At 35.3% G+C, this 13,996-nt stretch overlaps 1 protein-coding gene across 1 annotated transcript; it reads right to left on the reverse strand.

The window, feature by feature from the left end:
- Positions 1–1,918: 1,918 nt before the first annotated feature.
- On the reverse strand, positions 1,919–10,872 carry LOC103461734 (polycystic kidney disease protein 1-like 2). Its single transcript, XM_008404084.2, has 12 exons — positions 10,479–10,872; positions 8,982–9,143; positions 8,707–8,892; positions 6,444–6,554; positions 5,503–5,644; positions 4,354–4,583; positions 4,000–4,190; positions 2,960–3,176; positions 2,738–2,871; positions 2,506–2,653; positions 2,029–2,249; positions 1,919–1,930 (listed from the first exon to the last, which is right to left on the reverse strand). Exons 1-12 carry the CDS (start codon positions 10,795–10,797, stop codon positions 1,919–1,921), a joined length of 2,073 nt encoding a protein of 690 aa, XP_008402306.2. The 5' UTR covers positions 10,798–10,872.
- Between the last annotated feature and the right edge of the window lie 3,124 nt (positions 10,873–13,996).

The raw sequence follows: 13,996 nt of genomic DNA on the forward strand, positions 1-13,996 counted from the left end.
TGCAGTTGGTGTTGCTGGGGGGCTCCAGGTTGACATGTTAGCGTCTGTTGTTCCTGGGTCACTGCTTGGATCAGGAACATTTGTAGATGGTGCTACCCATATGATGTAGGTTTTGTATAATAGTTCCTCATTCACTTTGGAAAGAAGAAAATTTAAYAATTAAAACKTGTTTCTTTCTACTACTCTTTTACATGTACCCTTATCCTGACTGATACCATTGAACAATGAAAATTTAGATCCTTTTTGCAAACTATGGTTTTAACTGGGATGCAAACTACCAGATTTCAGGAGTTTCTGCATCGAACCTTTTTTTATCCATCTCCTTGTAACACACAGTCTAAAGTGAAATTATAGAAATTGACAGTATTCATTCTGTATTGTTAAATCTGCTTTGTGATCATGATGGCATCACCGCCATACCTMACAGTGGGTACATTCTTCTTGAGTTTGAAAGCCAAACAGCCTTCTGTTAAACATTTATTCACTCTCAAAGGTTTAGCAAATATTTCTGATGATTCAGCATCACCAGAAACTGTTTATAGGACAAAAATTAAAGAGTAAAAAAAATGCACACCTGAATAAATGAACACAACAGTGACATTCTTATGCCTTTGTGATGCTTCCTTAATGTATTTTTTCTTAATGACATATTCTGTTGCACTGTCCTGTTTTTCAACGAGAGGAATTTGATTTGCATCATTGTAGCAGTCACTTGTCTCTTTCTGTGAAGAAATGAACATTGTCATTTGTTTAGTCAGTGGATATTATTTTTTTAACTGCTCATGAATTTGGATCAACTCATGCATAATTTATGAGACTTACTGGCCARTCCTGGACTTTTGTCTCCTCAGTGAACCATTTATAATTTAAACAAGAACTGCAATTCATTTGAACTTTTGTGTCTTCGGAATGCGACGCTGGGCYACAATTATCAATGCAAGTGAAGCTGTGAAATGAAAAATCAAAAATAATTAACATGGATGCCCTTAACCGTAAGCTCCTATATATTTTCATATGTTATGTAAAATATTTAAAAATTATATTTATTTAAAAAAAACATGACTTAAAAAGTCATTATAATTTTTACCTAAAAACTAAATTATTTGATTTGCTGCTTTCTCTATTACCTCTCCACAATTATCTAGTTATTATAATAACCAGATAATGACTGAAAAGGAAAAAAGTAACAAAAAAAACATCTAATTTGTAATTTCTTGCTCCGTGTCTTATACTTGTGATCACACAGATGATACATGTTTTTTCCCAAATTCATAGCTGCTGAGTCTGGTGGAGGAGAAATGATGAAATAATTCCTCCTGCTGCTGTAGAAATAGCACAACTGAGCTGTTTCTACCACAATGATCTCAATATGGGGAATTTAACTGCTTTTGTTATCGTTTATGAAAACAAATGCTTAAAGTTTCTTTTTGGGAGCAGGTGATAAAAAAAGAGAGTGGTGGTGGAAAAACACAAGCAAAAGTGCATTATTTTTTTTTTAAATTTCTTAAGTTTGAATAATAAAATAAATTCATAATTTGCTTATTAGGAGCCAATTATCTGAGAAATCTAAGAAATAAAAAAATTCTTGCCTGGCCTAAGCCCCTGGTTTTTTGGGATACTAATAATGCCAAAGATCACTAAGGAAACAAAAATTATTCACTTAAAGTTGTCAGATAAAGCAATATTTCAATAAAAAAAAGCAGAAATAAAAAGAGTCATTCAGATATTTTTTTTATTATTCCTGCACTTAACTTTTGCATTGGCCCAAACCTTTTAAATCTGTGTAAGGGATTTATTTTGCAAATTCAAAATGTCATTGTTTGACTTAAAACATATTTTTATTTACCTCAACAAAGTTGTTGTTTTTGTCATTGGCTTAACTTTGGGGTTTTTTGGAAATTAATTAAAGTCTGTGATGCTATTCTAAGAACTGTGCAATAATCAATACAATCTGTTATTTATTTTACWGCTATCTAAATACGTTAATATACGAATGTAATAAAAAAATAATAACTCAAAWTCTTTTACARCAAATAAATATTGATTTTTTTCTTGGTTCCAGTACCTCACTCGATCYGATTCGTCTAAAGCTGGGGTGAGGGTGATGCAAATGGATTTCTCTYTCACATCATTATGTGCCACCTTAAWCKTCAAGGTGTATTTATAGAAGTTTAAAGGATCTGGCAGACAATTTCCTGGAATTATTTGTGTTGAATCCTCGGATTCTGGTTTACATTTACAGTTTTTACCTGTAAAGAAAAGTTGTATCATTAGCACCCACAGAGACTTAACCCACAAATTATTCAACCTAATTTTAACCTAATTTTAATCCGAGTTGGAAATACATGGGTTTATTAACAATATTTAGTAGCTAACACATACAAAATTAAAACAACATACCTTTGGTTTTCATATGCATGCATTTGTACAAACAAATCTATGTAATTGTTTTGATTCCTAGCATTATTTCAAAAGTAATATAAAACTACAAAACAAAGATCTTACTGCATGTCCACCAAACAGTGACCTTTGGGTCTGCCAAACTAGGATCACTTGAAGAAAGTGTAATTGTTGCAGTTGTCTGATTCACTGAATTCGAAGGAGTTGCAATGATTTTCACTGTGTTATCTGCAACTTGTGCATTCCTTTTCCTCTGAAAGTAAACACAAGATGTATATTTACCGATTACCCTGAATGTTCCCAAATACTAAAAACTGTCTGATGTAAAGTAAATTACCATTTTCTTGTGAAAGATCAACAAATCATGAGGACTGTTCAGATCCATCATTGAGTTTTCATCACGGGAGCCAAGCACTTCCACCTCCAGACATGAAAAAGCATTCCACGCTTTAATCTTCACCGGGGCAGATCCTATAAAACATCCCCAAAATGATTACCAGTAAATTCATATTTGGCTCAGCTTTTCCCTCTGGGAGCCTTCCCCTTTTTTTTTACCTACCTTGAATTGGGTGACTGATCTGAAAAATGTCTTTTGTTGTACTCATTTCTCTAGTTTCAGAAAACGTCCCATTTTCTCCAGTCAGTGAGATCAGGAGCAGGACAGGTTCTCCGCGGTCAAGTGAAACTTCAAGAGTAAAGCATGCAGAGCCAGAACAATCATCTGTCTCTCTCAGCAGGCTGGCCCGAAGCCCGGCGAGCTCTTCCCAGACACAGACCTGAAGCATATGTAGAATTACAAATCAAATAATTTTATTATGTTCACATTTTCTCAGCAGTAAAACAAGGATTTAAATTTACTGCAAAGGAAATCTGTACACCRTTTGGCAATAAAGCACTCAAGCACTCAACACCAACAATTAAGATTCTGTCTCAGAATCAACACACCAAAATAAAACTCCCAAATGCCTGACATGTCTAGACTCTGTCTAGAATCTTTAACTGTAATGTTTTGAATTTTTTTCACTTCCTTTACCGACTCATTAGGGTGAACTCGAGCCCATCCTCATAGCCAGACACTAGAAAACCTACACCTCTGTGTCTTATTTATAATCCAGGGAAACCAAACACATAGATTACCATCTAAAAGAGAAATTCAGATCAGTTTAAAAAATAAGGATTAAACTTAAATATGTTAAAGGATTACTGTTGAGATGATGAACACCACAGGATTTAAATGCAGAAATCTAAACTGAGGGTTTGTTAAAATTATAACACTGATGAAATTCGTGTGTGGTTATGGATCCATGGTGAGTTTGCACATTTGCCACCAACAGGCTGATTTGATTCAATAATCAAAGCAATCAATTTATGTTATTTTAGCAGCAAGTTTGTGCCATTTTGTTACCTCACCTGTCATTTACTTGTTTTTATCCCCCCAATAGGGATCAATAAAGAACACATTATATTAAGAAAAGGTTAAATTAAAACTCTAATACCTCAATTAGGATTGTAATTTAAAAAAATCAGGGCGTTGATTGCAAAATTATGAAAAAAAAAACACCAACAGTACAAGCATAGGCGCATTTATCACTGATGTACCTGAAGGTCTGTAGAAACTTCTGGAAAAGTCACCGAGTTGGTTGCGTAGAGAGTGAGCTTGTGACAGCCAGGGCTGAGCTGCTTCACCGCTTCTGGGCTCAAAGTGACGTTGTGGGGAATATTCCCTCGTACAGCATGTAAGCCGGCTAGTAGTCTGTCATCGATTTGTATTCTGTAGGCGACATTTGTTCCTGAAAATGGGAAAAATACATTCATGGTGACCAACAGTTTAAAATAAAACATACACTGGGAAATACATAATGGCTCAAAAAGAAAAACCCTCCTATATCTCAAGCAGAAATGTCAAATTAGGCAAGATGACATATGTTTTATTATGTTCACCTTCTTTCCTACCTGTTTCTACTTGTATTTGAATGTGAAACGCTGCTCCATGCAGGGCTCTGCAGTCGATTTCATAAAAAGACACATTTCCAGCAAAGCATCTGATGGCACCAATCTCTGCAACAGGCTCTTCGACGGTAATTATCTCCTGGGCTGTAATGTTTCTTTCACTGTCGGTGCATTCAAGCGACACAACAAATGTACCGGGATGGCTGTATTTCTGTTTGACGCTGCTCCTCAACCTGAGAAAATTCACACATTCACAGGCAGAAGAAAGGAGAGACTTTTGTGTGGGCTTTTAGCCTTTTGGGGGAACAAAACGAATACAAATTATATATGATCAGAAAAGTACTAAAGATGCAAATCAGAGTTTTTAAAAATGCATTCACTTCTTTGTTATTATAAAAGCTATTGATCTCCTGCTTTACATGGGTAAAATGAGTAAAGCCAAACTAATAATACTCTACTTCATTACTGAAGCCAAAGCAGAGTACAGTTGTTTGTGGAGCACCAATCAAACACGAGGTAATTCAAAGTGCTTTATTTTAAATTAAAATGTGAACATAAATGAAAATGCTATAACTGTATCTCACAATATGAAATAAAGATTAAAGTGCATGACATGTTTTCATATTTGGTGACAGCATAATCACATGTTGTATTGAGTTTTCCAACAAGTTGTTTGTTAATTAAACTCAAGTTGGTTCAATGTTTAATGTTTATCTGACAATGATTAGGAATGACTGAACTAATTATCAAATAAACTGAATAAACATGCAGAAAAACCTCAATAATCCTGGAGCACTTAGAGAAATAAGAAGAACTTTTGTCTCCTTTGAAGCTAAATTTATGTGGAGTCTAAATGTTTATTAATTTTTATTAGATTTATGCTAAATTCAGACAAGCAGAACAATAGATAAACATATTTGGATAAATATCTGACGAGAGTGAAAAGAAAAACAAGATGAACTGAGAGAGGGAAATGCTGACAGCTGTGCTTTGACTATACAAGCTGGTGGCTGAAGCAAATTGGAAAACTGAGGAGATTTTCTGGGCAGATGATTTTGAGTAAAACAGTCAAAAAGTATCAAATATACATGAAGGATATTTGGATTTTGTTTTATTAGTCAGTTGTCCGTAGTGAAAGGCTTCATTACTTACCCATAAAGACCACGCAGATGAAAAATGTGTCCGTCTCCAGTCTTCAACTTACAGTTTTCCCATGATGCTTGGACATGCCATTTGATTTTAATGGTGATGTCATCATAAACAGCAGCCACAATYGGCACTGACAATGTGATTACTAAAGATTTAAACAAAGTGAATATACAAATTGGCATAAAGAGCTGAGAGGCAGAAACTAAGCACAAATATTTGATCTGATTCATCCTGATATCTTTTATTTTATAAGGGAAAGCATAACATTTTGCAATAAAACAATCCTTTTACTTATAGTCTTTACGTTTTTCACATTAAGTACAAAATGTCTGCGTAAAATACCAAATGCTCTGCTTTAGTGTAAGACAGTAAAAGGTATTTCAGCACTTCAATCTTTTTGCATCAGCAAAGAAAAAAGGATGAAAGACATTTAAATATTCCACAAAACTTTAGGTGTGACTGAGGCGTTCTGTTTAAAAGAGCATGACGCCACGCCAGCAGTCTGCAGTGAATACYGAATCTGTGCAGGATGTGAACAAAGGTGTCTCTCTTTTACATATTCTAACTCCACTGAAAAGTCAAACTAAAAGATTTGATCATCTGAAAGCAGCGGCATGATTTTAATTTTAAACAATTCCACCCCAGTTAAATTTATTTTCTTGCACTTTTCAGACAAATAATCAGAGTGAGTTAAGGAATTTCTGAAACTCCAAACAGAATTTAATTCCAGGCCAGCAGGGGGCTCTAATGGGTTGCAGAGTTTGCAAATAAGCTGGACTGACAATGAGCATGAATGATCTGAAAAAATAAATAAATAAAATGCAGCTTTATCTATTTCAGTCCTATTTTCTAGACCTAAGAATGCATTAGTCTTGGAAATACTTAAACAAAAAAGAGGTTTAAAACTGGAATCCCTGCCAGAGTTGGATATTATAGCGTCCTACCATCCTTGCAGTGATAGTCCAAAGTCAGGTAGCTCTTCTGCTCAGGGCAAAGGTCATCAAATGAGCCCATGACTTCACTGATTCTGCAGATTTGATGTTCTTCACAATGAGCTGGGAAACACACAAAAAGCTCCAGATGCTATTTACTGTCACACATAAAGAAAGGTTATGCAACAATGGAGAAAATGTCTTGAAATCTGACAGGTTCACGAGAASGCCGCTGCACGAGACATTAAGTTAATTTTAGTCTCCAATCTGTAATTACTAAAAAATACACTTGCCAACATGGTGGGCTGAATAAAAATGAAACTATTACGTATGTCATTTAAATAAGCCGTAAAATCATAGCGGTTCAGAAGCACTGTCCAGTTATTCTGGGTTTTTCAGATTTTTAATCGTACCAAAGTTGTTGAGATAATTATTTGAAAAGGATGAGTTTGAAAGAAATAGAAAAGTAATTAAATCAGACAATAGCACAATTAAAATGCTAACCTCTTCAACTTGTTCCACATTTCGTCATGTTTCAACCACAAAGGGAAATGTTTTTAATTGGGGTTTCATTTAATGGAGCAACAAAAGTCATGCATAATCATAATGTGCTAGAAAATGGTGCATGGTTTTCGCATTTGTTTTATAAAGTCTGATATTGTGTCATGTGCATTTATTAAACCCTCCTAAATCACCCAATTTTAAATGTAATTACAGCTACAAAACAGCCTGATGTGAGTCACATTGTATGAAGAATATGAGTGAAAATAAACTGCAAATCTTCCCATGAACTCTAGGTTAGGTTGAGGTCTGGATGTTGACAGGATTCTTCCAACACTGGCTCATGCTTTCATTTAAAATATTTTTCATTAACCTTCACAGAATAGCTGGGATTCTACAGGGATTAAAGTACATATACACAGGGTCTGATAACTATAATTATTTCTACATTTATTTGGCTGCACAGGATTTTATTTAGCCATACAAGCTTAAAGTAGGCTGAATATGAAATGAATGCCAATATTTTTGGAATTCAATTTGAAAAAAAAAAAATATCAATGAAATACACTGATAAGGCTTGTGGTTGGAATGAAGAAAAAAAAATTAAGAAATCTAAACAATTTTGCACAGTAGCCTACAGCTATTTTGGTAGCTGCAAAATCAAAAATAGCTTTTGCAGCTACTATTTTATTTGTCTGAGGTCTGAAAGATACGGTTCTACAATGGCTCAAATGTAGTTTCATTCAGCAGCTTTATTCTGCARTATTTCTAATTAATTTACACAAAKAATGACACTAAAAGTCCCACAAATAATATATTTTTACATGTTTTATGTTATCGCCAGATTGGAATCTACTTCTATTTCCATTTTTGAGAAAAGTTCAACCTTTTCTTGCAAAATGTTATTTTAATATTTACTTTAAGTTACATGYTGGTTCTTTTAAAATGACACATTTCCTAGAGTAGCTCTCTATGTAAAATTCTAAGTTGCTTCGTAATATAACTGTTGTGACAGTTGCAGCTCCACACAWGTTTTATTTGGTAAAAACRTCTCTTTGGGTTGTAAAGGTTGCAGACCTCTGGTAAAGAATATTAGTTCGCCATTAAGAGCGAAGTTCCTGCTATCCATCTCTATCCTTAATGTCGTCTTTATTCTACTGTAACCCAGCTGAATGAAATGTTTTCAGCTGGTCACACAGAAGCTTGTTATTGATTTACCTCAGGTATTGTTGATGGGAGTCATGAGTGTTTTTCTCTTGTGCAAACATTAAATGAAATGTATTTATCTTCCCTGACAAAGGATGAAATATGAAGATACTTCACAACTGAGGAAAGCGGGAAGATGAATTCATAGATATCCTTCCTCTGTCATTGGTTGCATGCATGAGTCAATATTTTAAATGAGTTGATGGGTATCATTCATGGATTTCAATATGAGGCTTTTATGCAACAAAGGTTTTCTTCTGGAAATGTCCTAACGGTCCATTACTCCTTTCAAACATGTCCGGGATGAGACAATATGCTATTTGTGATAAGGAGAGCAAACACTACATTCAATGATGGATTGAATTTCCTGTTTGCATCTATCCGGAACTTTTTAAGAGGCATTCAATTGCTGTTTGTTTTTCCATTTCTGAGCTTGGCTGGCAAAATGAGAAGCTATAATTGTTACACAGATAAGAGTGGTTTTAGCCCGCCTGACGTAAAACGCAGGGACAAACATTAACGGCCATTTAAGAAATAATTTATTTGAACCAGACAGATTGTGTTTTACCTTTAATGGAGGCCGCCACATTCACCGGGCTGCACCTGTCCTGTGTGAATGTTGGTGTGTAGAACCCGGGTCGGCAGTAATGAATGTTGTCGCGACCGAAGACAGCCCCGTCTATCATTAACACTTGACCAGACCCACACTGCAGAGTGGTGTTGTGACCCAAACATGCGATTCTTCTTCCAGGTTCTGGGAAACAGAAGAAAAACACCTTCAGGAGGAGGTTAAAGAGTGATTCAGTATGCTGCTTTGCTCACACCGTGACTCATAATCCATACCAAACTGACAGATGAAATGCATGCTTTTGTTGCAGTCTTTTGTGGCTTTCCAGTGAAAGCCTGAGAGTCTAAGTATGAATCCACAAGCTGCATCTGGCTGTGGGCTGCTCTGCCACTTGGAGAAGGTGAGAGGTGAACCGTCCAACCAAGAGAGAGGAGGACCTGACGATGAAGCAAAGTGTTGATGAACATGCAAAAAAGTGAAGGTTGTAAGTCCTGTAGATGTTCTCCATTTAAGTTCTAAGATTATAAAGGATAAAAGCATTTGAAAAAAAAAGTTGTATTCAAGAATAAGAACCTTTCTTGAAAACAATAAGAATGGTTGGTGCATTTTGACAGAGACAATAGATATTTATTTTTGGGGACGATTTAAATTGACCCCATTCGTCAGGAGAGTTAAGTTTCTGTGAAAACAACAGCAATGCTAAAGCTAAAGTGAGCGCCAGTCACCCTGGATCAGTTCTTGGAATATTATTTTTCATCCATATCTTTTAGGACGATATGGATGAATGTTTTAGGGGGAAAAATTTGGTTTTATTTCCCAAAAACATCTGGAATTTGAGATTTGTAGGCCACAGTATATACTAAGGCTCCATGGTTCAGCCCGATACAAATGAATATATTCCTGTTTTTGAAGACACTTTGCATATTTTAAGGTGTTGGAACATGCTGCTGTTGGTTGCTGGTTTGCAAGTACTGCAGAGCATAAGGAACAATATTGCACCTTAGTGCATTTTCTTCCTTCTAACTATTCTCCCAGACCATACTAAATACAGGTATGGGAAAATACCAGCACAGATTTTATCTGTGCAGGTTTTGAGCTCAAACACAAAGGAAGACTAATCTCATCATAACCTAAATTAAAAAAAATAAATAAATAGTATTGCTATACAGATTTTCTGAGCTATCAGACTTATTTGACTTTTTTTAGATGAATAAAGCAGGACAAATATGTAAATAAAACCACCTTCTCCACTAATTCTGCAAAATTAAAGTTCAGGTAATTAAAGAACGAAATAGATAAACTAATTTAAATAATCTTCTAAGACTAAATCACTACTGCAGCACAAAGACAGAATTCATGCACTTATTGTCATATTACACAATAATAGATATACATTTTTAAACACTTAATTTAGTAAATGAACATGAATTAATTCAGTTTTAAAATGTGCAAACTAAACTTAAAACTTGTTGAGGGTGAATTTGCACAACACTGAAGGTGGCTTGTAAGTGAATTCATTCAGGAAAAACATATTTTTGAATATTATTTTGAAATTAAATATTGGATTTGCTAGATAGGTTTATTCTTTGAACACTTTGATCAATTTACAGATATAAAATCTAATATTTTCCTCTAGTGAGACACATGGAGTCAAAGTTCATGTTTTTTAAAGGACTTCAAACCCAACTGATTTATGTTGTCCTAGAGCAGGATAGTTAATGAATCTTCAGAAAAACCATTGATGAAACAGCTGCTGGTAGAGTTCTGTTTACCTTCCTCATTCACAGAACATTGCGGTTTTGGGGTTCCAGACGGTGCCAGTCCAAGCCAAATGTCCTTTTGAGGGTCCAGGTGTCTCTCGAGGAAATTTTGAGTTTCTTTATGTGGGATGTAAGCGAGGTGTCCTCCCCTCTCCTCACACCAATCTTCAGCTTTCTGAAAAGGAAGCTGCTGATCCACAAGCTCAAAGCAGGACCCCTGAAATGCCCTCTGGTCCTGCGGACAGGAAGCTGCAACCCCCACATCATTCTCAACAGAAGGCTGACAGCAGAGTGTCAACAGGACCAGCATGTACAGAACTGCCCAGCACATCCGACCTATTTTCACTTTAAAAACACAAAAGTTTGGTCTCCCTGCCTCTCTGTTACAGTTTTTGGAGGTTTCAGAGCAGTTCTTTTCTCTTCTCTTTCAGCCACCTCTGTGACATTCTGCCTTTTAATGGGCCTGACGAGCCTCTCTTGCACATCTCTTCCTGGTTTTTCTGTTTGCCTWACATTCAGAGTCACTCAGAAACCGATGATTGCTTTGCCTTTGTGTACACACGGGAACAAAAGAACGCCACCAGAGCAGTTTCAGTCAGAAAACAACAGCGCACAGTAGTTGAGGTTGGGTTTTACTTGTAACTTTACAAGTCAAAGGTTTGCTGTGTTTGTTTTCAGCCTGAGTAATAACAGTTTTCTTTGGAAAGCTCATCTATCATGATGAAAAAAGCCATAAAAGTGTAATTGTTCTCAATGTATTTATGTGGTGGATTTTATTTTATCAACTTTGTGCTTGTTGGTCCAAATTTTAGAAAGCACAGCCTATCTTCAGAATGTATAATAACTGTAGGGTGTAAAAATATTTAAGCTTTACATTTTTTCCTGTTCTTTTATACAATACATTATTCATATGTTTTTGATTTGCTGTATTTTTTAATCTTACGTGAGAGTCATATTCAATAAAGTAAAAATCTTTCTTTAAAAGTTCATTTATTTTGACTCAATGAAACACATTAATGTGTTTTATAGAATACAGACTGATTTTTTAAAGTCTTCTGTTCAATTATGATGATTTTCCACTTTTCGCTAGTGGAAAAATCATAATTTTTTTGTGGATGATGTTGCTGGCATGTTTTCAGATGAAAACAAAATAAAAAAAAAACATTTTAATTCCTAAATGTGGACTTCATGAAAATTGTGTTCATTACCTGTTTGTTTTTTTGTTTGAAATGCTGCTGCCAACAAATTTTTATTGAACTGTTTTTATGAATACGATGACAATAAATGTGATTTGTATTTTCTCATCCTTACTTCACTGGAACTCCAGCTCTAGTTAGAGTTTGAACTCAGTTCTTTAGGATAAAAAAGTTGTAGTTCCTTAGAAGTATCTTATGAAATTTAAAAAAGCACGCCTGGGAACCAATTTACATTTTTGCTCCTTTCTTTGACTTAAAAAAAAAAAATAGAACTCCCTTCCAGTAGACAAACTTTCAGAGAAAGTCACTTTTCATAAAAAAAAATAAAAATATGTAAACGGTAGCTTCCAAGTCAACCTTCTATGCCTCTGAGTTTGTTCCCTTCTACCAATTTCGATCTCTTAAGCCTGTTCTGTAATAAGAAAAATATAAGACTAGATTTGTTCCTACTGGAGGTATTAAACCAGGTTTCTCAGTTGAGCTCAGGTTTTTGTAGAACTGCAGAATAAGAGTTTATCAGCAACAAAACTCTTATTTTAAACTTGTTGGTCAGACAGTATTCGGCTGTGCAGAGGAAATTTAAAGGAACCAAAACTGRAATGTTTTCTTTGACTTTTATAACAGWACTGCATCTATGGAGCTTAATTGGGGCCATATGTATCTCTCCTACTGACCACATTTCAGATAGGAAACACTAACTAGCACAATATGACCTTCATCAAGAGGAAAGTGGTAAAAGATGAAGAGTTTCCTAAGTTTCCACATCCTGCTTACACTTAATCAGCCTGAAGCAGTGTCAGTGCTGCACGTAAACATGAAGACGCTTCTGTTGTTTTTCTCTTTAAAACTTGCTCTGCTTTTGCAGCTTTTTTGAGGCATAGTATTTGCAAACTAGAAATATGATTTAACCATCCAGCTAAAACTGTGAAAGGAGATTGTTTTCAAGTTGAATAAAACTCCAAATATTTCTGCTCTCTGATTAACACACCTGATTCACAGTCTCTGTCTAAGCTAAACTACCGGAGACAACGTGTGCATGGACTGAGCTCAAAGTTGATGTGTCAGAAGGGCGAATAGGACCTTTTTCAACATCCAAAGAATAATATTAATTATCCTCAGTACCCAGGGACGGTTGCTGTRAAGGAATGGGAACAGGATTGTTATTTATCTTCCCAATCTGTCTTACTTTGCTTTGTYCTTATGCTCTACCTGAAGCACTGCCAAGAGGGAGACCTGCTAAATWATTCTTTTTTGTTTGTTCTTTATGCTTCTGTGTCATTTAAAAATGCAGCAATCAATATTCAACTTAAATTGCCTCAAGCGCATTGAGGAGCAGTCAGCAACMATAAAACTAATTAGTTTTCTACCAAAATGAAACCTGCTGCTTTAAAACCTCACTAGAAAGACCATCAAGAACAACATTCAGTTACAGCCTCTAGATATGGCAAAAAATGTAAACAATTGTTAAATCCAAATCCTCAYGGATATTATTTTAAATGGTTGATTGTGACYTGAAAGTAAAAACTCAATGTGGCTTAAARTCCTAACTAAAGACGATGTGCTGGTTTAAATGAATAAATTCTTGTCCATTAGTAGAACTTGAAGTCGTGTCCAGAATATGTATTTGGCCTATTGTTCTCCATCCATTGTTAAAATGAATGACGTCCGTATTTGGTTCTTGTAATTAGTCATCAGACCCTCTGGGAAAATAACACAAAGATTTTCCATTGAACTCTGATGTAATGGTGACGGTTTCACCAGAGGCTTTGACCAATAAAAGGAGGGGAAAAAGAGAGAATGAGCCTCTGGAAACACCTCCTGCGGTTCCTCCACTGCAAACATTGCCTGGATCAATCAGCGCATTGAAAGCCGTATTGCATCACTTTAACTGTATCATTGACTGCGCAGCAGGTTTGAATTTAACAGGACAACAAAGCAAGAAGAGCTGCGTCTTCAGTTTTCAGCCATTTAAAGTTTTGTTGTCAACAAAAAACCCCAATAATAATGAAATACGCATAAAATCCCATGGTATAACATGCTACTTCAATGTGCAGGAACCACAATGTGATTATCTTTAAACCTTTCTGATAAAACAAAAAAAACACATTAAGAGAKAACTTTTATTTCCTGGTAAAAGGTAGACTCTTAGTTCTATGATAGTGCTCAGATAAGCAGGAATGGTTATAAACATCACTTTGCATTTGACTCTTTAGCTTATGACATTTTATGCCCATTTCTATGCTGCTTTTGCTTCATTATCAGCCACTTAAGCWGCCTGGATGTGGACTAAAATAATATCTCTGTGCTTTTATAAATGCTTTTCTGTCACTCAAA

Source organism: Poecilia reticulata, linkage group LG2 (assembly GCF_000633615.1).
Source record: "Poecilia reticulata strain Guanapo linkage group LG2, Guppy_female_1.0+MT, whole genome shotgun sequence".
In the NCBI taxonomy this organism is placed as follows: Eukaryota; Metazoa; Chordata; class Actinopteri; order Cyprinodontiformes; family Poeciliidae; genus Poecilia; species Poecilia reticulata.